Source organism: Ahaetulla prasina, chromosome 2 (assembly GCF_028640845.1).
Source record: "Ahaetulla prasina isolate Xishuangbanna chromosome 2, ASM2864084v1, whole genome shotgun sequence".
NCBI classification, from domain to species: domain Eukaryota; kingdom Metazoa; phylum Chordata; class Lepidosauria; order Squamata; family Colubridae; genus Ahaetulla; species Ahaetulla prasina.
This window is the reverse complement of record NC_080540.1, coordinates 246,176,597-246,204,176: the sequence shown is the minus strand read 5'-3', so window position 1 is coordinate 246,204,176 and position 27,580 is coordinate 246,176,597. Positions and strand designations below refer to the sequence as shown.

General features: G+C 36.8%; 1 protein-coding gene across 3 annotated transcripts in view; it reads right to left on the bottom strand.

The window, feature by feature from the left end:
- Positions 1-27,580, bottom strand: part of ZNF608 (zinc finger protein 608) — a 126,241-nt gene that overhangs the window by 96,433 nt on the left and 2,228 nt on the right. For 2 of the 3 annotated variants that reach the window (XM_058169984.1, XM_058169986.1), the window contains exons 1-2: positions 27,031-27,515; positions 25,244-26,261 (exon numbers count right to left, since the gene is read on the bottom strand). In XM_058169984.1, coding sequence (XP_058025967.1) covers positions 25,244-26,101 — 858 coding nt within the window. In that variant the 5' untranslated portion in view covers positions 26,102-26,261; positions 27,031-27,515. Of the gene's footprint in view, positions 1-25,243; positions 26,262-27,030; positions 27,516-27,580 lie in introns of those variants that run through there. The other variant, XM_058169985.1, reaches the window with a different exon arrangement.

The window sequence follows — 27,580 nt, the reverse complement described above, 5'->3', positions numbered from 1 at the left end:
CGATGAGGTCTCACTCATCATCTTCATGCTGGTGCTTTTGGCTTTGTGCTTCTGTGAGCAAACCAAATGCCTAGCTGACAAAGACCACCTGAAAACTGAATTACACACTCTCAGAAACGTATTAATCTCCAATGGATTCCAAAGAAACACAAGTACCAACATAATCCAAAGGGAGACACACCCAAGAACCAAGCCACAGAACAAGACAACGGCATCGCCCTCCTCCCATACATCAAAGACACCACAGGTAAAATCAGCAAAATTCTCGACAAACACAATATCAAGACAGCCTTCTGCACAGACCAAAAAATAGCCAACATCTTGAGAAACCCCAAAGACAAGATCCATCTAGAAAACCAAGGAGTCTATGAAATACCATGCAAAATCTGCCCAGCCACATACATTGGACAAACTAATAGGAGAATAAATGCACGCATCGCAGAAGACAAGAACGCAGTGAGAAAAGAAGAAAACCTCCTCCCTTTTCCAGCACCTTAAAACCACAGGACATGAAATTGATTTTGAAAGAACCAAATTAATCTCTAAAACTGAACACTATAACAAGAGAATAATTATGGAAGCCATCGAAATAGAGAAACATCCCCACAACATGAACAAACATGACACCTCCCGCCTACCAGACATCTGGAAACTAGCCTTAGTCACCAAATGAGTCCCAGCCACGAAAATTGACACCGGACCCAGGATAACACACAACCCCACCACCGATCATCTTCACCAGATTCAAACCCAAACCCATCCAACAGATGAAACACAACCACCATCCAGAAGCCAGACCGTGCTGGCACCACTGGCTGTTGCACCCCCGGCTGCTGCACCCCCCTCTGATCCCCCACAAAGCAAGCTGACACATGCCAGGAACACATGACAAGACTCGAACTCGGAGCCAAACTAAAACCCAGGATGCTGCATCACAGCCACCTGCTCAAGACATCACATCACAGAACTCCAGAGGCCACAACAACAAAAACCTACATACAAACACCCGCGAAAACCTCAGAATATGAATGAATGAATGAATGAATGAATGAATATATATATATGTTTTCTGAGGTTTTCACGGGTGTTTGTATGTAGGTCTTTGGTTATTTGGGTTTTCTCCCGCGTAAAATTGGAAGTGTCTTGGCGACGTTTCGATGAAGTCTCATTCGTCATCTTCAGGCTTCAGCTTCGTGCTTCTGATTGGAAGCATATATATATATATATATATATATATATATATATATATATATATATATATATATATCCACAAAACATATCATTTTGAGATAGACGATTCCAGAAAACACTGGACTAGCCACCCTGATTTTTCTAGCCATAGCCACCCTGATTTTTCAGAACTAGGCCGTATCTAAAAATTGCAAATTTGTTTTTGAAAGCTTCTAGATCATCCATGGATCAGCCAGAATGGCATGGTCTGGGGAAAAAATGAAAATGTTCCAGAGAAACTGTCATTTGAACCCATGAAAAAAACTGCATCACAGAACATCTGAAATGTAAAAATACTGGGTAAATATTTTTTGGGGTATTCTTTGTGATAACTCATAAAATTATTACATGGATTATTTTAAAAGTGTGGGATAAAAAAAAAATGTTTAGTGTTATTAACATGAAAGGATACTAATTTCTTTTTAAATTATCTAATAGATAATTTATGCTATATACAAACTGTGGTAATAATCAAGGTGAAAAGCATAGATGCACATTGTAAGATATGGATTAGGTCCTCTAGATCGATATTTTTAAACCATATATTCTTTACACAGAGGTTAAGAGACCGACTTTTTGCTTATTTTTGTTCTCAGTATGAAGACATTACTGAAAACAGGATGAAATAATTACAGAAAACTCAGCAATATGTAACTCCTCCATGCATAATAAATGATCAAGAACCTCAAGATGCCAAAAATATTTCATTCACTTTTTAGTTACAAAAAAATTACATTTAAAGTCCAGATTTAGATTTAAAATTTTAGTGAAAATGTAGCCCTTGTACGTCATTTGAAAACATTTTGCAATTTCCTCCCGAAAGTAAATCTAAGAGCTCACAAAATAAATATTCAAGAGCATTAATTTGTTTCTAGATGTGTTCGTGCAAGTAAAACAGCAGTCATAATGTGGAAATTTCAGTCACATTTTGCAACTAATTGGAAGCAGATTAGAATTCTGCCTCAGGGGAACATTGTCAAACTAGAAGCTGGAGCAAATGAAGAAAGAGGTGAAAGCATAGTGAAGAGCTGACAGATTTACAGTGCTCAGGGCAATAAACGGGTACTAGATGAAAATGAATGTGCTGCACTGTACGGCATGCTGTTTTCTCAGTCATATCTCAGCAATAAGGGCACAGAGCTATGAAGCTATTATTTTCTGTACAGGCTGAGAAGGAAAGTATCAAAATGTAAAACATCTATTCACGGTGTACTTATCAAAAGCCTACGCAATTTGATCTGTTAGTGTAATTATCAGTCAAATTATTAATTTAAGTATATTTTTCCATTATTCATAACAAATCCTTACTGGTAATATCAGAACTATTTCTCCAGTTACTATAGGATTATAAAGAGATACAAAGAATGATCATTATTTTCAAGATTATGTTAGCCAGGAGACAGGAGACAGAAATAAAAGCATATTACTGGAAACAGGCCATCTGCTGTGACTAGATGATACACAACCTTAAAAGTCTAGCTTTCTAGCTTGAGGCACATGGCATGCAGAAAATAAATAAATCTACCAGAAAGCAAACAGTCTACATGGATGGAGAAGCTTTTGGTTTACACAGTAGTATCATTAAATTTATGATGCTTGCTACCTTACACTGGCAAATTTTAATTCAGTATAAATGAGATGCACCGAGAATGCAAAAAAAAAAAGAGTAATGGAAATGTTTAAGGGGAAAGGTGATAGTGAAGAATATCATCTATTGGAATACCCTGCCTGGTCAAACCCACACTAAATTTAACTGTTGTCAAGTGCAAATTGAAACACATTTCTTTCTTAGGGTTCAAATAACATAAGAAAGGAGCTTTCATTATCCAAATATACAAATTGTCTGGATATATTTAGGAAATCAGACCGTAAGAGTTTGTAGAAAAATTAGACAAATGAATAAAATTATTTTATTTGGTCAAGAATTATAAAGGAAGCAAAAAAAAAGAGTAATGGAAATGTTTAAGGGGAAAGGTGATAGTGAAGAATATCATCTATTGGAATACCCTGCCTGGTCAAACCCACACTAAATTTAACTGTTGTCAAGTGCAAATTGAAACACATTTCTTTCTTAGGGTTCAAATAACATAAGAAAGGAGCTTTCATTATCCAAATATACAAATTGTCTGGATATATTTAGGAAATCAGACCGTAAGAGTTTGTAGAAAAATTAGACAAATGAATAAAATTATTTTATTTGGTCAAGAATTATAAAGGAAGCAAAAAAAAAAGAAAAAAGAAAAGAAATCCATCAAAACCTAAGTGTTATATTTAATTGTGCCAGCCCAGCAGGTATAAGTGTAATAGTGATAGTTACAAATAAAAAATACACTGCCACTAAATAAACAACCTTTACAAGATTGCACAGAGTCACATTATTGGGTTAAGTGGTCTTATAAAACTTGATTAATTTGTGAATGAATGAATGAATAAACGAATGACTAGTGATCAAGTATATGTATAACTCCGAGTTTGGTCCAGTGGTTAAGGCTCCAGGCTAGAAAGTGGAAGATTGTGAATTCAAATCCTGTGTAGCCATGAAAGCCAGCAGGGTGGTCTTCCAGCCCAACTAAACTCAGAGGAGGAGTTGTGGAAAAAATAGATGGAAGAAGATATGTTTGTCTTGAGTTATTTGTATAAATAATAAAGGCAGAATAAAAAATAAATAATTCTTGGCTATTTTTTATGATTTCAGAGGTATACTCTGAAAAATAAGCTTTTAAATTTAACTATCAGTTCTCAGTGGCTGTTTTTTCAGGTGTAGTACACTGAGACAGCGCAGACTACACCGTAATACTAATTAGCCCCACAGGAAAGAGCCTTTGGGAGCCAAATTATTCTCTAGAAAATAAATGAAAAGTTCAAATATATTAAAAAAGGAACAGTCTCTTAATAAATAGAGGGAGGGTTGTGGAGGACAGATAACTGCAATATTTCCCAAATGAACCTGTCAAGACCATTACAGTGTGAAAACTCCAAGACATATCCACTATTTTGTTCGTTAAAAACATTTTGATATCATCCTTCATCCTAAAAGCTATACAAGAAATAAGAAATATATACTGTATACATGGAGTGCGTGTGTGCGTGTCTATGAAGAATAAAAGTAAATAAAAATCAAACTTTAAAATGCCGGTGCAATTGAGCTCCAGCCAGAATGAACTATCTTGTACGTACATCAGACCCGGTCAAGTTCCTGGAAGGGACGTTTCCAAGCTAAGTTCTGAACACAAAGGAAGATCTCTTTTTTGCATACAGCAAACTATGGATGAATAATGGTCACAATGCTCTAAAATTCTATGTATATATTCCAATATATCTGCAAAATCTTCTTATCCCAGAACTTGAGTCCCCTTACAACAATTGTACTGAATAAAATTTAACAATCTTCCTGATTATTCCAAAAGAAAAGTGCTAGGAAAAAGCCCATCTTTTCCTCATCAGGCTGATCCAGTTGAGTAACTAACATGGAATTAGAGCTAAGGACCAAGATTATAGATGACAATGAAGCAAAACATGAGAAACAAACTGAAATTTTATTCATCTGAACAATAGCACAGGCAGGCTTAGAATGAATTGTATTTGTCATCCAGAACCATCGAGGGCATAGTGTCTAATCCATAAAAATGCTCTTCTACGAGAACATCTGAGGTATTATGAAAATAGCTGGCTAAAATATGTTGTTGGCAACAGTATGGAAGTGGTTTTGCCACTGCCTTCTAGAATGCTTTTTTGTTTAGTTCCCAATTTGTCTATATGGCATTCCACGTTTGAGTGCTAACCAGGCCTGACCTTGCTTAGCTTCCAAACCCAGGCAAAATCAGGTCATCCTATTTGCCCAAGTTATTTGTATAATCACAGACAAAAATAATAATAATAATAATAAAATCAAAAGTAAAAAATAAGATTTGTTTAAAAACAGCAAATTTATAAACGCAAAATAATGTTCTTTTCTATTTCCTTCAACTTGCTTTCAGAGAGTAAAAATTAGCAAAACTTTAAAACACTGTTGAAAGCTTTTGTTTGTATGCATGCCCTTGAGATAAGCTTGACTCCTGGTGACAACATTCATATAATTTTCTTGGCAGGGCTGAAGTTGTGGTTTGAGGTTACAAAATTAAAACACAAGATAGCAAATGCAGAAGTATTATATTACTGAAAAGATGTACATAGATGCTTCGTGAACATCATCCCTCTCATATCCATCATGTCAATTATATCATTCCAGCCACTTGCATTTCTCATTTTCCCAGCTGAGATATGCTGGGAATGTGAATGGCATTCTCAATATGTGTGGTACAGAGGTGACTTTGAAGAATGAATTCAACAGCTGTTATCTAAACACTAACTTAGCTCCAGAAAGGAGGAGATATGGAGAAAGAAACTGAAGTTTGCTGAGCCTTGATTCTCCACTACTACAAGCTGCAGTGTGTGACAATGAGTGTGTGATTCTGTATTTTGTATCTGTGTGCATGCAGAGAAAAAAATTGTGAATATATACATATGTGTGTGTGTGTGTGTGTAGGTCCTCGGCTATTCGGCTTCTCTCCCACGTAAAATTGGAAGTGTCTTGGCGACGTTTCGATGAAGTCTCATTTGTCATCTTCAGGCTTCAGCTTCGTGCTTCTGGGAGCAATGTGTGATCGCAGCTGTTTCTTCCTTTTTAACTGCTAGTGGGGGTTTGAACTGATTGGATGGGAGCTTGGCTGTGCTCTGATTGGATGGGGTTTTTTTGTGCTCTGATTGGATGGGGGTGTGTCCTGTTTGGGTGGGGGCTTGGTTGTGCTCAGATTAGTCTGAGTTGCAGGGGGATTTGAGCTGGTGAGCTGCATTGCTTTTGTTTGGCTTCATCTTTGTGGTCGTGCTACATCTTCATAGTGGGTGTCTGTCTGCTGTATGTATGGATTGGAGGGGTTTGAAATGGCTAATGTTGCAGCTGCGGTCTGGCTTCTGGTCCTTGGTCGTGCTTCATGATCAGCGTGGGCCTGGGTCTGCTCTCTGGGTGGATGTGTGGTGGTGACATCCTGTGTGGACCTCGTGAGTGTGGGTCTGGTGTCATTCCTCGTGTTAGGGACTCCTTTGTCAATAAGGGCGGGTTTCCAAATGGCTGGTAGGCGGGAGGCATCATCTCACTTGTTCATGCTGTGTGGGCGTTTTTCTATCTCGATGGCTTCTCTGATTATTCTGTTGTTAAAATGTTCAGTTTTGGCGATAGTTCTGGTCTTTTTAAAGTCAATATCGTGTCCTGTGGCTTTAAGGTGTTGGACCAGGGAAGAAGTTGGTTCCTCTTTTTTGACTGAGTTCTTGTGTTCTTCAATGCGTGCACTTATTCTTCTGTTGGTTTGTCCAATGTATGTGGTGGGGCAGGCGGTGCATGGGATTTCATCCCATTTGTAGCACGACCACAAACACGAAGCCAAACAACAGCAATGCAGCTCACCAGCTCAAATCCCCCTGAAACTCAGACTAATCTGAGCACAACCAAGCCCCCACCCAAACAGGACACACCCCCAGCCAATCAGACCACAAAAAAAACCCATCCAATCACAGCACAGCCAAGCTCCCATCCAATCAGTTCAAACCCCCACTAGCAGTTAAAAAGGAAGAAACAGCTGCAATCACACATTGCTCCCAGAAGCACGAAGCTGAAGCCTGAAGATGACGAATGAGACTTCGTCGAAACGTCGCCAAGACACTTTCAGTTTTACGCGGGAGAGAACCCGAATAGCCAAGGACCTACATGCAAACACCCGCGAAAACCTCAGAAAATATATAGAGAGAGAGGGGGGGGGAGGGAGAGAGAGAGAGAGAGATGGGGGAGGGAGGGAGGGAGAACAAGGATGGTATAGAAAGGTCTTATGAGATATGAGAATATTTCAGCATAAGGTAAAGGTAAAGGTTCCGCTCGCACATATGTGCTAGTCGTTCCCGACTCTAGGGGACAGTGCTCATCTCTGTTTCAAAGCCAAACAGCCAGTGCTGTCCAAAGACGTCTTCGTGGTCATGTGGCCAGCATGAATAAACCCCAAAGGTGCACAGAATACTATTACCTTCCCACCAAAGGTGTCCCTATTTTTCTACTTGAATTTTTTATGTGCTTTCGAACTGCTAGGTTGGCTGAAGCTGGGACAAGTAACGGGAGCTCACCCCATTCCACGGCACTACGGATTCGAACCACTGAACTGCCGACCTTTCGATCGACAAGCTCAGCGTCTTAGCCACTGAGACACTGCATCCCATTATTTCAGCACAGGAAAAGTCATATACAGATAGTCCTCCATTAACAATCACCCTATTTAGCAAGGGTTTGAAGTTTTGCTAGCATTGAAAAGGTAACTTATGATCAGTCCTCATACTTATGACCATCATTATGACCCTGCAGTCACATGATCAGGATTCAAGCGTTTCTCAACTCTCAGACATTATAACCACCTCAGTGTACTAGAGACATGCAATTGCCATTTCCGTTCTTCACAACCTGCTTCTGACAACATGATGTCTTGCTTAATTAATGCATACCATGTTTCTAAGAAAATAAGACTGATTTCTCAGTCCAAATATGTATCTCTATATCAGATTAAGTATCAAGTTATTGGGATCACAAGAATAAGGAACAATAGCCAGTTTGGCTAAATGGATAAGATGTCAGCCTAGAAAACAAGAAATGGTGAGTTCCAGTGTTGCCTTAGGGATGTAAAACTGGCTGGGTTAGTTTGAGTCAATCTATCTCTCAACCCAACTTATCTCACAGGGTTGTTTTTGTGGGGAAATCTGAAGGACAAAGGACAATTGGTATATTTGCCACCTTGTTTACTGTATCCACGTTTTAAAAGAACAGAATGTCCACAAAGCATTAAATAATAGTCTTAATAGTTGTTTCTGCTGTTAAAAACAAAACAAATATTTTCTATCATAAAAGGAAGATGAATGCAAATCCAAAAATTCTACTAGTCTTGTTCAACTATACTTAAGTCAGGGAAATTTGACAAGACTTCCATATTCTGCGCCAACTCAGTAAGCTCAAACTGCCCAAGGAGCTGCTGATCCAGTTCTACAGAGGAATTATTGAGTCTGTCATTTGCACCTCTATAACTGTCTGGTTCGGTTCTGCAACCCAACAAGAAAAACACAGACTTCAGAGGATAATTAGAACTGCAGAAAAAATAATTGCTACCAACTTGCCTTCCATTGAGGACCTGTATACTGCACGAATCAAGAAGAGAGCCGTGAAAATATTTGCAGATCCCTCGCATCCTGGACATAAACTGTTTCAACTCCTACCCTCAAAACGACGCTATAGAGCACTGCACACCAGAACAACTAGACACAAGAACAGTTTTTTCCCGAAGGCCATCACTCTGCTAAACAAATAATTCCCTCAACACTGTCAGACTATTTACTGAATCTGCACTACTATTAATCGTTTCATAGTTCCCATCACCAATCTCTTTCCACTTATGACTGTATGACTATAACTTGTTGCTGGCAATCCTTATGATTTATATTGATATATTGATCATCAATTGTGTTGTAAATGTTGTACCTTGATGAACGTATCTTTTCTTTTATGTACACTGAGAGCATATGCACCAAGACAAATTCCTTGTGTGTCCAATCACACTTGGCCAATAAAATTCTATTCTATTCTATTCTATTCTACTACACTAGAGAAATTAAATACCAATTTACATCATTTGTTGAGTGGTTTTCAACATAATGCTGAGATATATTGTACTTCGAGGAATAATCCAGAATGGAATAAAAGATTAAGATCTGAGACCATGGCTTGATTTTGGTTTATATACCTTGACTGGTATTTTCCATTTAATCCTGGATCAATGTTAAATAGTAATGAATTCACCCTTGTGGCATCCAATAAAAGAATAGGCACCGTAGCTTTATATGCATACAAAGTCTTTATAGAATGCACCTTTTTTCATTGAAAGAAAATTGTTCTGGGATTTCTTACCTTATTCTCTCTAACTAACCCTGACTATTCATCTTCTAGAAAGATATATTATAAGGAAAAAATTGTATTATTTATTCATACAAAACAGCAACAACCAACCTGCATAGTCATTGTTAAAATGTTAAAATGCTGTTGGCAGCAGTGTGTTTTTGAGGCAATGTGTTAAGTTCTGAGGATCAAAAAGTGACATACAACATTACAATCTCCATAGCCAACATAATTTTCTCTCCCTTTCCTTGCTCACTCTCTCTCCAAATTTGTGGAAAAAACACGATTAAAAACAAACCACCAAGAAATCTAATTTCTGTGGAAGAGGAAAAAGTTCCCTTCATGAAGCATTAGAACAAATCAAAATATTTTTTTTTCTAAATAAAGCTTATAGTTAACAACAATTTGAGATAAAATCAATACCTAATAAGAAGAATGTAGCAATGCAAAATTAAGCAATAGACAGTGAACTACTCGTAATACCAGAGATTCTCAAAAATGTCTTGGGAAATGAGGTCTTTCAAGGCAGGTACTTTATTTAATCAAGAGGATGAAAAAAGAAGCCAATATTATGATCAGTTGAAGTTCAGTCTTTTGCTGTTGCAGAAATATAAAAGCAGAATTAGGGTCTTCAAGAAAATTGCAAACCTACTTTTAATAGTCTGTTGCAAACTGATAAAAACCAGAATCAAGCTGACTGGTATAAAATTGACTAGCAACCAAAAACCATGCTATTACTTGAAACTGTCATGGGAAGGCAATAAAATTGCTACCAGATCTCCTCAAGTTACCCTTCAATAAAAAGAAGCCATCAGGGAAATAAGAAAAAAAGAAGAAAAACATCAAAATCTTTAAAGTTCTTTTAAGTAAAATTATACTTTTGTGGCGTAATGCCATCTGCTTCCTGGTTAACATGAATCAATTCCAAAACTTAAGTATCGGCTTCCTAAAATTACTCAACAGAATACATACATTACAGCTAAAATGTTTAGCTTTAAACCCTGCACTCATAAGGAGCAGGCTCTCTGTGAATATATTTCTCTTATTACTGTCACTCAAGGCGCAGAAATACACAGTTCAGAAGTGATAGTGAAAACTAATAATACTGCATAGCTGGGCACAGCACAAAGCTTTGAAAAAGGTGCTTCACAAGGTTTCACAAATAAAGCATCCATTTGAAGCATTAAAGAAGCTGAATCCTCTGAAAAGCTTGCTGCAGCTCTTTTGAAGGGTCTTTCCAGTTGTCCATAAGCATGTATGACTGCATAGACAGTGCTTCTATTGGAATCACCAGTGAAATGAAGTGTGGGTTCAACTTCTCACATGTGTTTAAACAGTGTATCCGTGTAATTAAACCTATGCACACGTATTTGGCAGTAACTATAACAGAACACTAAGGCTGTTGTAGCAGAACCCCAAAATAAATAGCAATAGACTTGTCCTGTCAATCTGAAGATAAAAATTCATTATTCATACCTTATGGCCCTACTTCTTCTCAGGAGGTCAAGACAGATGCTTTAAAGAACTAAAATTGATTTTATATTTAAATTATGAAGAGAAGAGAAGAGAAGAGAAGAGAAGAGAAGAGAAGAGAAGAGAAGAGAAGAGAAGAGAAGAGAAGAGAAGAGAATGCTGACCTTCATCTCCTCTCCCCCAAATATCATATATTTGCAGGGCCTGTAGACATGTAGACAGCCACACCCCAAACTCCACACCAACACCTTTCAGATATTAATTCCAAACTATGATTTAGAACTTATTTTTTTCTACAACACATATTTTATTTATACAGTACTCATAGCCCATTTTGAAGAATACTTTTTGTCAAAGGAAAACTAAATTGCAACAAGCATAAAGCAGAAAATTTAACTTGTTCTTTTTAGCCAAACCAGCAAGGAATATAAATAAAATCTATAATACAGAAATGAAACCTGGAGTTGGGTTTTTCCTGTATTGCTTCTTACAGCTATCTAAGTTCTTATCTTGTGGCTTTCATGCTGATTTTCTCCCCATACGTATTACAATTTCTCTTTTACGCTCAATTTTTTCCTGTTTATTTTTCAGAATTTTGTTTTTGAAATCCATGTCAAAGAAAATGTTGATGAAATTATTGTGATTAGAGTCTATGGAGATTTTCATGCAGGTCATGGTTGTCCCAAAGGTGCTTTTCCAAAAGGCAACTGGACTTTCTTGGGTTTTGCTTCTGAAGAACTGAAGAAGCATCTTGGACGAGAAGCGAAACATTTTCAAGAAAAACCCAAGAAAGTCCAACTGCCTTTTCGAAAAGCACTTTGGGGACATATTGCAGTTAGACATTCTTGCACTAGTTTTTATGTGCTCAAGCAGTGTGAGTATACTTTTTTTGATTATACAATCATTAATAATGTCTCTGATAACCTCTTCTATAATTAGTAGATTAGAAAGAATAGCTTTAATATGGCAAGATTCTGTCCATTTAGGTGTACGCAAATAAAGGACTGAACTCAATTGGATTTCGCAGTGTTATTTCTGGCCCTGACATTTCCCTAATAACTTCTCACAAGAAAAATCAGCGGGAAATCCAATGAGCAATGTTGCAAATTATTCTTGCCCCTTTTTCTCCTGAGGAAACTGGCTATGGACGAAATCAGAGAGATTTCGTACTGTAGAACATGCTCACACCGCACTTTCTGCTGTCCCACCCAGCTAAACTCAAGCAATACAGCATTAGCCCTTCTTCAGCCCATACACACTATGAAATGTTGCAAGAACCCTTTCCCAGCACAAATACATTCACTGCAGTACTCCCCTGCCTCCCTCACTCCACAATACTCACTCACAGTACTCACTCATTCACAGTGCTCACAACACTCACTTTTGGGCTCCTTGTAAGCCACCCAAGATAGCACTTAGACTTCTATGTCACTTCTTAGTGCTTTACAGCCCTCTCTAAGCTGTTTACAAAATCAGGATATTGCCCCCAACAAGATGTGTAACTTTCTACTGGCTTCTCCATTGAATTTGCTTAGGGGAAGCCAGTAAGAAATCACATGTCATGGTCATGTAAGGTCCTCAATTAATGGCCCTCAATCTCTACTTGTTGCATAGATTCTGTGTCACTAAGCAATGTGGTCACATGAATTTATACTTCATGATCACAACTTACAAGTGGAAATTATGGTCCCAATTACCACCATTAAACGAGAACTAGCTGTGTATTTTTTTGACATCATAATCCTTTTCTTAAGGACTACAAACAAAGCTATAATCCTAGTTTTTTAATGGGATTCTCAAGTTAGTACTATATGTTAATAAATACCTATATGTGAATAAATATATACCACAGCTGCTATTACATTAGGGTAACTTACAGGAAGACATGCCTTTTGCAATTCCACTTTTATCAGTACATTCACCCAGAAATATTAAACAGTCAGCAACTATACAAAACCATACTGGTGTTTTTTACTTAGGGGAATTTGTCCTCAAAATCTAAGATTCTGATGGCTGATTCAATGTCATTATCAATGCCTCTTATTTTATGTACTGGTATCTCTGTTCCAGCCTTATCTTGAAAGACTTATTTTAGCATTTGCAGCTATAAGAAAAGCATGCAGAAATTGGTCTTTACAACTTTGTTCTAAAAACAATAGTGGATATCACAAAACAGCTAATGAAAAAATGTTTGCTTTTTTATTTATGCAACAACCTTTCTGTTCCCTGCAATTAAGAATGAACACTTACTTCACTGATTTAGTACAATCACTTTAACAGCATACGCTCTATCCGGCAAAGCAATTACTGCATGAAGAGTGCTTGATAAGATATAACTGAAGAATATGAGAATGTGGAAATAATACAGAGGGAAGACTTGTTACCCTGAGCATTGATGGGTGAAGAGGATACCAAGCAATTCTATCATACAAGTAACCTTCCTTAATGAATGACATGGTCACTTGTATGATAGAGTGACCATTTGAAGTTACAAGGTGCTAAAAGAATAACTTTACAACCAGTCCTCGCATTTCCAACCATAACAGCATCCTGCTGTCCTGTGATTGCCATTTGCACACTTCACAACTGGCTTCTGATAAGCAGAGTCAAAGGAAAAGCCAAAGTAAAATTGCAAGTTGCAGTCCTGCAATGACTTGTTCAATGACTGAATGAGAAGTGATACTGAAAGTTTGGTTTAATTATGTGATATATAGCTTAATGACCATGTTGCTTAGTAATGGAATTGCTGATTCTTAGTAATTTCTAAGTGAATATTACCTGTATATGTTTGCAAATTAAAAGGAGGCATCTTTTTTACTGAAACAGCAAAATGCACGCTGCTAAATATTTATTTGTGGAAGCTATAGTAAATTGTCAAAGTAATTTCAAATGCTTTGCATGCAGTTTTGTTATTATACTGTTATATTATACATTTTTTAAAGAAACTGAAGAAGCTTCTAACCTAATAGCATACAGTTTCATTGCTCATTTAGTAGTCATTATTAGATTAAGGGAATGCTGTGAGTATAGTGGTTTAGACTTAAGATTCAGTGTGGCATTTTATGAAGTTGACCATAACCATAACCTGCTTGATGAAATAACGCAGGAAAGGATGATCACTCTACTTGATGAGAGTCACTATTAATTGAATAATTATATTCAGCACATGATTCTTAATGGCACTATGTTAACATAAAAGGTATCAAGTGGGATATGTCTGGGTTGTGTCCTATTCCTAGTACTAAACTTTTTTATCCTTGACTCATATGAGGGGATAAAAAAGATACCCATCAAATATTCAGATGACAGAAGTCTGGGAGAATTGACAATAACACAGAAGACAGGGACAAACTTCAAAAAGTTCCTGATAAAGCTTGAAAATTTAGTCCAATCCAACAAAATGCAGTTTAATGGGAAAGGTAGAATTCTGCATTTAGAAAAGAAAAGCCAGATATATGCTAGATGGTATATGGCTTGACAGCAGTACTTGTGAGAAAGAACCAGTATATAGATCACAAGCGTGCTGCAACTACCAAAAAGTTACTGCAGTTTTTCAATGTGATCAAAGAGGCAATGAGTCAAGATCACAAAAAGAGGTACAGTTCTACTCTATGCCGCACTGTTTAAACTACACTGGAAGTACTGCATCCATTTCTGGTCACCACAAAACAAGATAGATGCAGAAGAGCTAGAAAGAGTGCAAAGAAGTATCACAAAGATAGTAAAGGTTTTCAAACCTAAATCCTACAAAGAACATCTTTAGATCAGGAAGAATTGGGTATGTTTCATCTAAAGAATAATAAGAATTTACAAATACTTGAAGACCATCATAGGGAAGTGGATTTATTCTATAAGAAGTGGCAGGTGGAATCCAGTTACAATGACGAAGTAAACAATAGCCCAATCAAGAAACTGCCCACAGGCCAGATCTAAGTACCCTATGGGCCGGATCCGTTAGTGTGCGAAGTTCCATTTGCATAAGCAGTGGGCGCATGTGTGAAACCATCCCCCTCCCCAGACTGCAACTAATGCTGGTACGCAATGCCAGAAAGATTGGGGACCACTGGTGACAAACTGATCTTATCTGTATGGACATTACATGACTTAATTTATAATACATTAAGATGGATGAACTGCAGGTTTATCAAGCTTTCTATCACATTCCCTATCATAAATAAAATTCTGTATCATATTGTGTTATTTTTAGTCAAAAGCATCCAGTTTCTATTCACTTATGGGATTTCTGCAGCATTAAACTGTGCAAAGGCATGACTTCTAGCCACGTCTCTATATCTTTTGAATTAATAAGAGGAAACAATCATTCTACAATGATCATTTGAAAAGGCTGTTGTGTATAGATTTTAGATTTAAGTCATACCACCAAAAAGCACAAAACAGACATTGATATGAAAGAGGGATAGTGATCAAATTAGGAGCACTGCTTAGTCATCTTATTTCTTTTAGACAGCAGGAGAATTGTAAGGAGAAGCACTTGTTTGAATCCAATTATATTGTAATAGTTTGCCTAACCTGTGAACAATTGAATCCTCAAAATAAAATTGCTATCGCTCACAACAGTATTAACAAAATCAACCGTACCACCAATTGCATGGGGTGTAAGAGACTTTCCCCCCACAAATATTGGAAATAAATTATGTAAAGCATCTGACATTTTGTTTATCAGATAGTTTTGCAAAACCATAGCAGAAACTTTGTTTCTGGAATAGAGAAAGATTTTAACAAAAGGAAGATCAATAGTGAATATGGGCTGAATATCTCAGTCATTAGGGAATTCTTCCTTTCCTTCTTTGAAACTTTGGACTTTTCCTTTTCATGGGAAGGGAAAAGATTATGAAGCCCCCCTGGACTGCAGCTTATGCCATCATTGATTTGCTTCAGCCCCTTTAGGCCAAAAATAATAGATGTATGTATATATAAACCATGATTTCAATTTTCTGAATATGAAATGTTAGAGAAAATGTACAAACAGAAATGGTAAACAAAATTAAATATATAGAATATATAGAATATATATAGAAATTAAATATATAGAATATAGAATATATATAGAATATATATAGAAAAAGATATAACGATATACAGTATGTAACATGTTTTATTGTGTAAATATTATATAGTGTGTATATAATATAGATAGATAGATAGATAGATAGATAGATAGATAGATAGATAGATAGATAGATATACAAAAATATATTTCTATATAAAGATATAGAAAAGGGAACATAGCTAAATTTAGCTTACACCATTCACTGTGCATCTCCATACCCTTCTGTCTTAGAAACCATTCTTGCTTCAATCACACCACATGATGCTTCTTAAAGGGCCTCTGGTGGCTCAACGGACTAAGACAGTCTGTTATTAACACAGCTGCTTGCAATTACTGCAAGTTCAAGTCCCACCAGGCCCAAGGTTGACTCAGCCTTCCATCCTTTATAAGGTAGGTAAAATGAGGACCCAGATTGTTGGGGGCAATAAGTTGACTTTGTATATAATATACGAATGGATGAAGACTATTGCTTAACATAGTGTAAGCCGCCCTGAGTCTTCGGAGAAGGGCGGGATATAAATAAAAAACAACAACACATCTTTTATCATCTCTCTTTCTGAACTCAATTGAGTCATTCAACCATAACTTTGTTTTTTCTCTTAACCCTTTCACTATTTCTTTATATATTTATCTTGCACATTAATCCTATTCATTTTCCTTATTATCACATTTCTACTACACCTTATTTCACCCTAGTTTATTTCTTACTCTACCGTTCTCATTTCTATGAATGCCTTTTATAAAAGTTCAGTCTTGAATTATGTGAAAAACAACAGCAACTATTCATTTGAGGGGCTGCTTCAAAGTATCAGCACTGGCACAGTAGCACCTTCTAGCTTCAGCCTCCTGATCCTCTCAGAATATCAAACAATAAACCATGAGTCCAGAAGGACCCAAGTTACTGGTAGTGCTCCCTGTCTCGTTTATCTGGGAAGGTTGACATGACCAGAACTACTTTTGTTTCCCAATCATGTCCCTAAGCATGCTGGAAGACCTGATGCCAGCTAGACAGATTTTCAGTAAGGTGCATTGTTGCCTTCACCAAGCCATTCCCTGCCCCTTTCAATACTAAATCATGAATAATGAAGATGATCTTATTGCAAACAGATCTGGCATTAACCATCAGCACCTTGAGTCTAATGGCACATTCTTTTTAGATCAAATAACCACTATGTTCTTCTGTTGCACCGTTTACTCCCTTTTATATTCTACTGGTAAACCAAGATACCAATTGAACCCAAAAGAGGCTACTTAGGGGCAATAAAATTTAGTGCTCAATTCAACTCCCACTGCCAATTGCTTACCAGGCTCTGAACAGAACTGTTCAGAAGAATAAGAAATTCCCGAAGTGCCATTTAAAAATTAATTGGATCCATAAGGTTCAAAAGGTGGATTGTCAAATAGGTGCCACCACACCAGAGACCCCAAGTGGCTTCTAATTGCAAGGGTGCAAGTTGTAATCTGATAATAACAATCCCTATTTATTTAACACTTATCCATTCTCGACTTTGTATTTTCTTGTTTTTCTACAAGTAATAAATTTCCACTACATTAAACATAGTTTAATTCTTCTGCCATACTCAACTTTCATTTCCATATAGCAGCAACAAAAAGGAAACAGGCACCTCACAGTCATTTTTTTTCTTTGAATGTTTCTTCCTTCCACGAGATGCAGCCTACTACTCAGTATTTGCACATATTAAAAAGTGTCCATCCATTTTCACATTTTGAGTGAAATGTGCACCTTCTATCAAAATACACAAATAAGCATCTGATTAGGGACAAGGTTTAATTTTACCTCATGTCCCTCATGAATGCAAGCAATTGTTTTCATTTGGTTTCTTTTACGATCTGCTGCCATTTTTCTAAAAAACATCATTTATTTATTTAAAGGTAAATGTTCTCATAGAAAACGTAGCTTAATTTCTGGCATCATGGGATTTGTTTGGCTAGAGAAAGAAAAGAAAGCCACTTTTTCCTAACGTTTCTGATTTTATTCGAAAGCTCCTGATAATTATACTATTATGGTATTTAGTGAACCTCTAATTCAAATTTCTTCTTCCTCCAATTGTTCCTAAAGGACCTTATGCTCTTATGTATTTTCTACTTGGAAGAGCCCTAAATGCTTCCATAGCTGGTTTCTGTGCCACCCAAATCCTAAGGCACCTGTTCTCCATCTTTCCTTTCTAATTTATTTTGTTTTCTATTGAGGACTATTTCTAATATGCATTGCCCTTCTTTGTTATTTTCTGATTTCTCACTTTCCATGATATATGTTATGAAACAAGTGGGAAGAAATTTCAACATATTTTAAGTCTGTGTACTTGCAGATATCTTTCTTTACTAGCTACATCAGAACTTATGAGATCAATTCACATTTCTTAAATTCAAGGAGAAAGCAACAGAAAAAGGCTTAGCAATTGCTTACAGTGGGAAATCTTAGAAAGTGTCGTGTGAAACCAAAGTTGAGCTCACAAACCGCCTCTGCTTAGCTTTCAGGAGTTTCCAATGTCACTTTCTCCAGGGTTTTTGATGTAATCTCCACAACCATAGAATCAACTGAACAGGAGAACCACGGGGATGGAGTCAAGAAAGACAGAGAAATCATAGGCACATACTAGGTAAAAGAAGGAATCCTTTAAGTTTTGAGTTAAAACAACTTCTATATTATAGTAATTTCTATAATATATTCATTAAAATACATTAATAATTTAATTAATTAAAAATTAAATGCATCATTAGATGAAATATGACTACTTCCTATGAAAATACTGCATATTAAAAAATACCATAAGAATCTTGCAAGGATCATGGAACATCCTCACTGAGGTCATCCATGAAAGCTGCAAATCTTTACTTCTCTATCTAGATTATAGATATATATCGCTGTTTTAGCATAACAGTTGTTACAAGAAACCAGTCAACAAATATTCAGAATCTTATGTGTTTTAATTAATACTAATAAGCTGTTCAATAAATAAGAATTATTCTGTTTTGTCAGATATAAGGATAGATGGCTAAATTGAGTTTTAAGGAGTAGCATTCTGAATAGCATTTCTTTTTCCAGGGGCCAAAGGAAAAGTAGGAGATTCTAGTTGATAAGGAGAAAAAAGACATCAAAATGTACTGTTTATGTCAGGGGTGTCAAACTCGATTTCATTGAGGGCCACATCAGAGTTGTGTTTGACTTCAGTGGGGTGGTAGCCTGCTCAACGTCACTCATGCTGGAGGTACCTGTGGTGGCCCGAGCACTCTGCCAGCGAAAACGGGCTCCAGAGCTCCATTCAGGCTGTGACTGCCTCCTGCAACCTTCTGCCAGCAAAAACAGAGCCCGGGAGGGTGTCCCCCTTCCCTCTCCCTCCACTTTTGCTAGCAGAGGAACCACACGTCGATCCTACACTGTTTCCAGGGTGTCCCCATGAGCCCAATCTAAGCACTCGCCTTGAGTTTGACACCCCTGGTTTATGTGATATATGGTTACCATTAATATATCCTTAAAAGTCTCAATTTCCATGAAATTCAAGTTGTTTGCACACTTCAATAAACATAAACATATATTCTTACTGCTGCTGGTACTAGTCCTAAGGGGACATAACATTGATCTCAAAACTAGATTATAAACTTAAGATTGTTCAAATAATTTAATGATGCAATATATAAGTGCCATATGGCCAATTAGATTCCTAAGAGGCATTGTAAAAGTTAAGCTATCTTAGTCTATGGTAGCCAAAAAAACAGGAGTCTGGTAATACTTTTTCAGACTGTAGCAAATCATAACTTCATCCTGATGATGTAGAAGTGGTAATGCTGATGTAAGCTAAATGTGAAATCATATCAATTAGAAATGGTAATGTATTTCAAATCCATTATTTGTTAAGACTTTCTGAAATAGTTGAAACCTTTGATGTGAGTTAAGCAATCTCTCATTCAAACCTGTTGGTGTAGTTTCATTGTTCCAAAACAGTTACCTTGAGATCTTGAATGTCCTGGGTTAAAATGTCCCAGCATTATTTTATCTTTGTTTTGAATGTTTATGTCAAACTTGTGGGAATTTGTTATTTTATGCAAAATTTGGTCTGTTTGTTCAACATAAAAAAACAGGTTGGCTTTTTTTGGCAAATAGTGGGATATATCAGATTAAAGGAAGAACATATAAACTTATCTCTGATCTTGTGCATAAAGTCTTTGGAAAGCAAAGTTGACATTTGATTTGTTACCAGTGGGGTTCCATATTGTCTGTTGTTTGTATTGCTTGCGAAAATCTGTTTAAGGTTGGGTGACTGACAATATTGAAACATGGGTCTGATATCCAGTGCAGATAATGGACTGGAAATAGAAAATGCAGTGTCATTGTACAATATGAGTTGTAGCTTATTGGTAATATGTTTCAGTGGCTTGAGAGCTAAACTGTAGGTGACAACCAACAGCGTTCTATTGCTTTGTTTTTGTGGCTTTTTAATAGGTTCCCCCTGGGAATTGATCCCAACAAGTTTCATTCATTTACACTGGTGTTTTGTTTTGTTTTGTTTTCGTTTTAAGGCCAGTAATATTATAATAAATATAACTCATACACAGAACAGAATCTCGGCTACTAAGATACTTTTTTCTTCCTCTGAAAAAGACATCAATTTTTATAACTGAGATGGGGACAAGTAGTTTTAAGGTTTAAGTAATTGTCGATAAAGTAGCTTTCCAATTATCACAGCTCTGCCAGGAAAAGCAGGAATGCATTGTTTGTTAATGATCACAACCAGGGGTCCATGCTTAACTCTTTTGTCAGAACTACAGCAGATCCTCCCTGCAGCTTCACCATTAACATGCCTGTTTCCTGTCAGCCTACTCAGAGATAATGTCATTTATCTCAAGGGGGCACAAGACCAGTCATTAGCTTCAATAACAGACTTCAAACAAAGGCCGGATGATGTTTTATCCAAGATGCATGATCAACAGTCAAGAATCTTACTGCTTAAGAATTAAGAAATTTAGAGCTTCCATTAAAAAAACAAGTGTTTTCACAAAATATTTCAATGATTTTACTTAACATTTTTAAAGAGTTCATTTCTTGGAAATGTAAATGGACAGCTTTTATCACATATGATTTGATAAATGGTATTAACTCACTAAATTTATCCTTTGGGAGATTTCCCTCTCTCTTCCAAGTTCCTTTTTTCTTTTTTGCCTCTGGGAAAAAATTGATGGAATAATTCAGCCACTTGCTAAGTAATGAGTCTTTTGAAAAACTGACCCTCATTGTAGGTTGCCTGCTGGAGTCGATTATGTGTATTCTCAATTATTCAGTGTCAAACTAACCTTTCATTAAAAATATGGGTGGCTATAATATATATCATCTCTAGGGTTTTTTCTTTTTATTTTAGCAATTTATGATTATTCTATAAAGTTACAGTTGAACATTTGAAATTTAAAAACAAAGGTCAACCAATCAGTTTATTCATCTCTGTTTTACTCTGGAAACTAGAAGTAGCATAGCATACATTCCACTTTGCTTGGAATTTTGTTACTGAACACCTCTGTGGTTATATGATATTTATGCTTGGCAGCTTTAACATTCTTTTCAATTACTGAACCATGAAATGCTGCTTTACAAAAATAGTACTTATATAGCTCTCATTAAAAAGGGCTTAAAGGAAAACTTCTTAAAATAAAGAGAATAAATTTAATCTCAATATAGCTTTACATTTTTTTCTTTTTTCAACTGGGTATTTTTGAAATTATTTATAATGGTAAAATTTTTTGCTATCTCATGTCAAATCAATTTGTTTTTCCCATTTGTTCACAATGAGGAAATCTTTTTAAATGTTCTGCTGTATAAATATTTCTCACCATTCTCTACTGTTTCAGTGTTACTTTAACCTTACTGAGGAATTCAATACAGAATGGACCTTGTCTGAGGGAGTCAGCAGGTTCACAAAGAAAGCTTTCGTCAGCCTAAAGACAGCATCTCTTCACCTCCACTCTCCCCCCACCCAAACGTGGTCACACTACTAGACAACCCTATACAGAACATTAAGAAGTCTGAACTGAGCTCATTGTTAAGCACCCAGTAGTTATCAGTGTTTTCAACAGCTAAATCTCTTATGTAGCTTTCAAAACTGTTTGCTGTCAAATCACAATGGACTTTGTTCTTAGCTACAACCCGTGACCTTTCTGCCCTTTCTCTCACTCAACAATGAATAAATGAGTCCCAAATCCTAGCATTCATAGGCATATTTAAATACAAACAACATATACTTCCACAACCTCATGAAGTCAAAACATTTTCAAAATGTTCACAATCCTTCAACATTAAAGGAAACATGAAAAAGCTCAGGATGTGTACTACAACCAGTTACAAGATTCATTCTACAATAAATGTACATGAATACAGAGAAGCAACCTAATTACAACAGAGAATTGCTCTGCATGCTGATAAAACAGTGAACAGCCCATCCCCTACTTCTTCTTCTAAGAACAGCCAATTAACAACACACATCCTACTTAAATGCATTAAGTTATATTATACACATTATATAACATTATATATGAAGTTATATAAAATTATCATGCAAAGTGTTCGATGAACACGAAGAAGAACAGTAGGCAAAATATTAAAAACTTCTAGACAGCAAACTCTTAGGTTGATTACATTTTTCTGTAACTTGATAGTTGAAATTTGGCAATGCTGAAATGGAGCAAGTTTTAACATTCCAGCCCCTCCTGTCACATCCTGGCAACCAAATCTTTTCCTTTGTTTTACTCACTGAAACATGTAATTGGTATGCTAAATACCAAAAGGGTTGAACAAGCACATAACCTCTGACATTTTGCAAACTTAAAAGAAATAGTTAACGGTTGCCAAAAGATTCCACTGAACGTATTTTCACATGGCTTCAACAAACAGAAGAAACCTAAAACTGGCATTACAGCAATATATAAAAAATAGGAATCACACCATTAAGGAAGCAGCTTTTATGCTTTAACTGTCTTTTTGTTATTGTTGTTGTTAAAAAGAGCTCCATTCCAAGAAAGAAACCTCAGAGTTTAAATGTTAGAGATTGCTTAATTTAAAAAAGAAACAAGTTAAAAGACATTCAGATTCAAGTGTATAAACTGATTCAGTCACCCACTGTTGCCAGATCCATGCTGAAGCCAAGAAAGATTTTATTTTGGGCTCTTCACCAATTTGTCTCTCAATAAAGGCCAATTTAATTTTCAGGGTTTTTTTTTTCAAACAAGACTGCCCTTGAATGTTTGTTTGTTTTTAAATCCTGCTTGAAAAACAGCCATATTCTTAGTTTTACATTCACATGACTTGATTAAAAGGAATTTCCCTCAATAGTAAAAGGGGAAAAAAAAACTCAGGATGTTTAAGACAGTAAGCCAACATCCTCCTTCCAGAGACAATGGGCAGCTCTGCAGGGCTCTAACAAGTGAAGCCATTAAAGTCAATATAAGGCAGCAGCAGTGGGTGTTACTAGTAATTCAAGCTCTACCAATTCTATACAGACAAGAACTGAAATGAGAAGTGTTCTTTTGGCAAAAAGCTACTCCAGACTGGTTTGTTCCTAGTTTACACATTACCTCATTTACATTACACTGGATGAAATGTACTTGCTTGTGTATGAATTCATTCCTCATATAATTTCCTGTGCGACTAGTATGAAAAGGAACACAAAAACTGGAGAAAACCACACCACTCTCTAATCTCCTGTTGCCATGACAGCAGCCTTTGAGATACTGAAATGTTCAGATTGCCAGCTAAACAAAATTGTTGAATGTGAACATTTGGCTGAAAGATTAAAAGGCTAAGGGGGTTACAAAAGGGCAGCACCTCCCACATTCCAGGCATCCACTGAATCCAATCAAATGGCTCTGACTCTTTAACCACAACTATTGTGAAGACTGGATTAGGGCAATTTATCTAGATAGTTAAAGCAGATTAGAGAACTACAATTTGAAGACTATTGGCAACAAAAGCAAATGCCTACTGTACTAAGTTAATTAAAAAAAAAAACAAGCATGGGATTTTAGGATAGTTTTCAGACCAAGGAGAAACACTGCACTAACCCAGAAGACAAACCAAATTTAGGATATAAACTGAGCTAGTTTTTTTCAATTGGCTGAAGATAGCAGCAGGGGACAGGGGGAGGAGGGAGAGTGTAACTCAGACCATTCAAAGCCCTAGTTTACAGGATTATAACTAGAATTAAATTTTATATATTAAATAAGGTTTATGTGCTCTAAATTAATTACCTTGGCAATCATTTTTTAAACCACACAATTTTTTTGCAGCAAACAATTTACTGATGAGGAGTTACAGGAGCCTAATATTTACTAACATATATTATGAAAATTCACCAAACGTCTTTTAAATAGCACATCTTCACAGTTCTTTAAGCTGCAGTGTATTAAATAAGTCAACTAAAAACTTTCTCACTTTTGGACATTAGGCTGGGAATTGTAAAGAGGAATAATGTCAAGACAATTGTATACAATCATGTTGCAAGCAATTGCTCTGCATGGGAGTAGGGAGGGGTTGTCTTTTGTTTAAACAACCTGTGGAATTAATTTGAGTCTTAATTATAATGCAACAATAGCTCCCTGGTTGACAAAGAAACCTTCTGTCTTCTGGATACAGAACAATTGGTGCTTACCCCAAACCCTGCCCCAGTGAGCAGCCAAGAGAAATCAGTAGCTTCCACTTCCCCTCACAATGCAAGGCCATTTATCCTTAACAGAGCACATTCTTCAGACTTTAGTGAAGAGGAAGAAAAACACACACATTTTTCAGCTATTCAACAAACAGGCAGTGCACATCCAGGAACTCTCTGAGAACGTAGATAAGAAGAAAAGAGACTTCTGGACAGAGGACAAAGTGTTCATCTATATTTGGAGATAAAGGTTGTACACACAGATTTCAGGACAGTGGGCTCCCCTCCCCCACTGGACTTGCACCAAACAGCTTCTAAGCACACGGCATGCCTGCTGACAAAGCATGCCTTATGGCAGTTTCTGAATTATGTAGAGCGTCTTGGCTTTTGTACAAGAGGCAATAACTCTCTAACAACCCCTTCCCCCCACACCCACACCAAGATTATCTCTCTAATTCAAGGAGCTAAAGGAATCAAGAACCTGTTTAATCGCTCTTCCTTGTAATGAGAGGATGGTGCAAGTTATTCAGATACCTTGAGAGACAGAACACCTCCCCCCCTCCCCCGCCCTCCAACAGACACTACCAGGATTTCAATGTAGGATGCACACAAAAGGCTTCATTCCAAACAGAATGACAACAACCTCCCAACTTGCAAGATAAAACACAATGAAGGCAAAACCCATCAAAGTGGCAATTTAGATATCTCTTCCTAAAAAACCAAACACTCCAGTCAGATAACATATAACCCCAGGCCATAGGTAGGCAATTGAGAAAATTAATCATAAAGAAATACTGGACAATATACAAACAGAAGCAGAGTTGTTCAAAGTTTATCAAACGATAAATGGTGAATTACTCCTACCTTTTCTGTTTTCAGCTTTTTTATTCTCCTGTGGCTTTCCTCTTCTTCCTCTTCTTTCTTTACCAAAATAGAGTTCCCCATTAACCCTGAATCTGAAGCACTTTTGTTCGCATCCCCAGCTGTGGAGGAGGATGTACAATTGAAAGGGATGTTGCTCCCAGCACAACCTCCCTTGGCCCCAAAACTGTACAAGTGCCCAGGAGCAGTTTGGCTAGAGTTATTTGAGGGTCCTTGCTGTAGATCAAGTTGCCGGTCTTTCCTGGATTTCCCTCCATCTTTATCCCGCTTGGAGCCTCTGCTGGCTTGTGTTTTACCTGTTTTCTCCTCCTTATTTTTCCCACAAGAGGCAAGAGTGTTGTTATTGATGCTGGTGGTACTATTATTGCCATTTGGGCTGCTGTTCATACTTTGACCCAGTGCTGAATTCATGCCACCTGCCTCGCTTGGGCGCCCTTGGACTTCCTGCCTCTTGCCAGCACTGCTGATTTCAGGAATTCCATACAAGGCAGCAGAAGGCAGAGATTTACTAGCATCCTTCGAAGTTTTACTCCTTTTCACTTTTGATTTGCTAGTTTCTTTGTGTGAGGAATTCCCCTGAGAAGCAGGGGGCTGAACAGAAGAAAATTTTAGGCCATCAGCTAAGGCTGAGGTAGGATTAACTCCACTAGAAGCAAGACTCCCACAATCCTTGGAATTGGTAGAATTATTCATCTCAAACTTTTGTCTGTCTTTTTCCAAATCTGCATCCAAATCAATTATTAAATTCCCAACCCCGATTTCCCAGTCATCACCACTGTCATAGGTATCAACTGTGTTTGGATCCACACCTTTGCCAGCAGTGGAAGTGTTCAATGACATCCTGAAAATGAGAACTCTTGAGTAAAAATCAGACGAACTTTCCTTTGTAGATGAGGGGACATTCGTTTATCTCCGTGGGACTTTTTAAAGTGTAACTCTTCTTGCTTTCCTCCCCCAGGTATATCTGGGTATATACCCTGAAGTCCAGGTTCACCTTTTCCTGTGAGGAAGGGGAAAAGTCGAATATTTCTTGGCTGGGTCTTATCAGAATACAGTCAAACTGATATTAGAGGCACATAAGACACTCCATATATTAATTTTTGAGATATCTGTAAAACCGAAGCCTTTGATAATAAGCCTCTTTTCTACGGTTGCATCCCATCATCCATGATCATTTCTTAAAATGCCATGTACCCAAAAAACAAACCAACCAAAAAAAACCCAAGCCCAAAATAAATCATATTCTTAAATTGCAGCATTTAATTCCACAAAATTCAAAAATATAAAATGTGATTCTGTATCATTTAAGCACAATCAGGAAACTTCTCTCTCTAAAACCCATTTTCCCCATTATTGGGAGGGAAAAGACACCATCCCCTTCAAGTTCTGTATCTGTTCCCTAGACTGAATTAGCTTTTCTGTAAGAAAAAATCTCTGAGAACAAAACAACAATAAAAGTACATTCATTCTAAGATTTTAATCTGAGGGAAGGGAACCATTTCTATTTGAAATGCATTTAAGATAACACATCTCAAAGTGGTTCAAATGTCCACTTAGGTCACCTACTGCTCAGACTGTTAAATATAGTATTACTGACTGTACAGGAAACTGATTAAGACATACACTTTAAACGCTCTACACCAAGGTGGCCTCTAACCGCAAGAGAGTGTGTGCTTGACACAGCTTAGCTAAAATTATTTTAAAAGGAATATTTTTTCTCTTAATGTCCATGTCCAAATATTTAGATATATATTATGTACATTGCTTACCTTTAATCCTTTATCATTTTTTAAATTAAGCCAGAGAAATCAAAATTCTGTTCTTGCTGGTCTCAGCAAGAACTCAATATCCCACTTCATTTTACTTAAAGAGCAAGTAATCAAGAAGTAAAAACCAACTAACATTTCGGGCAGAGTAATCGTCAAGAAACATATTTCCTTCCTTTTTGGCACACGAAAGAGGTTCTTTCCTCCCACTTTTTTTTTTTTAAAAAAATATGGTTTTCCTTCTTAAGTATTTTGTTCCTCACAACTTCACAGGCTGAAAGATAGTATTTCACATTCAAAACACCAGAAGCCACAAAAGCACCAAAAAATATATCTTTTTTTCTTCTTTCCTTGTACAAGCACCAAGATGTGATTGTAATAAAGAAATAAAAATTGCAAAATGTTTCCCGCAAGTTCACATCCAGTCTTCAGTTCCAGCTTCTGTAGCCATCCTGATCAGTAAGTAATGATTCCATGAAACAAACCTACAGGCGTCCGGTTGTTACAAGGCAGAATGTGCTAACATCGAGGAAAATTAGTGAAGGGGGGGGAG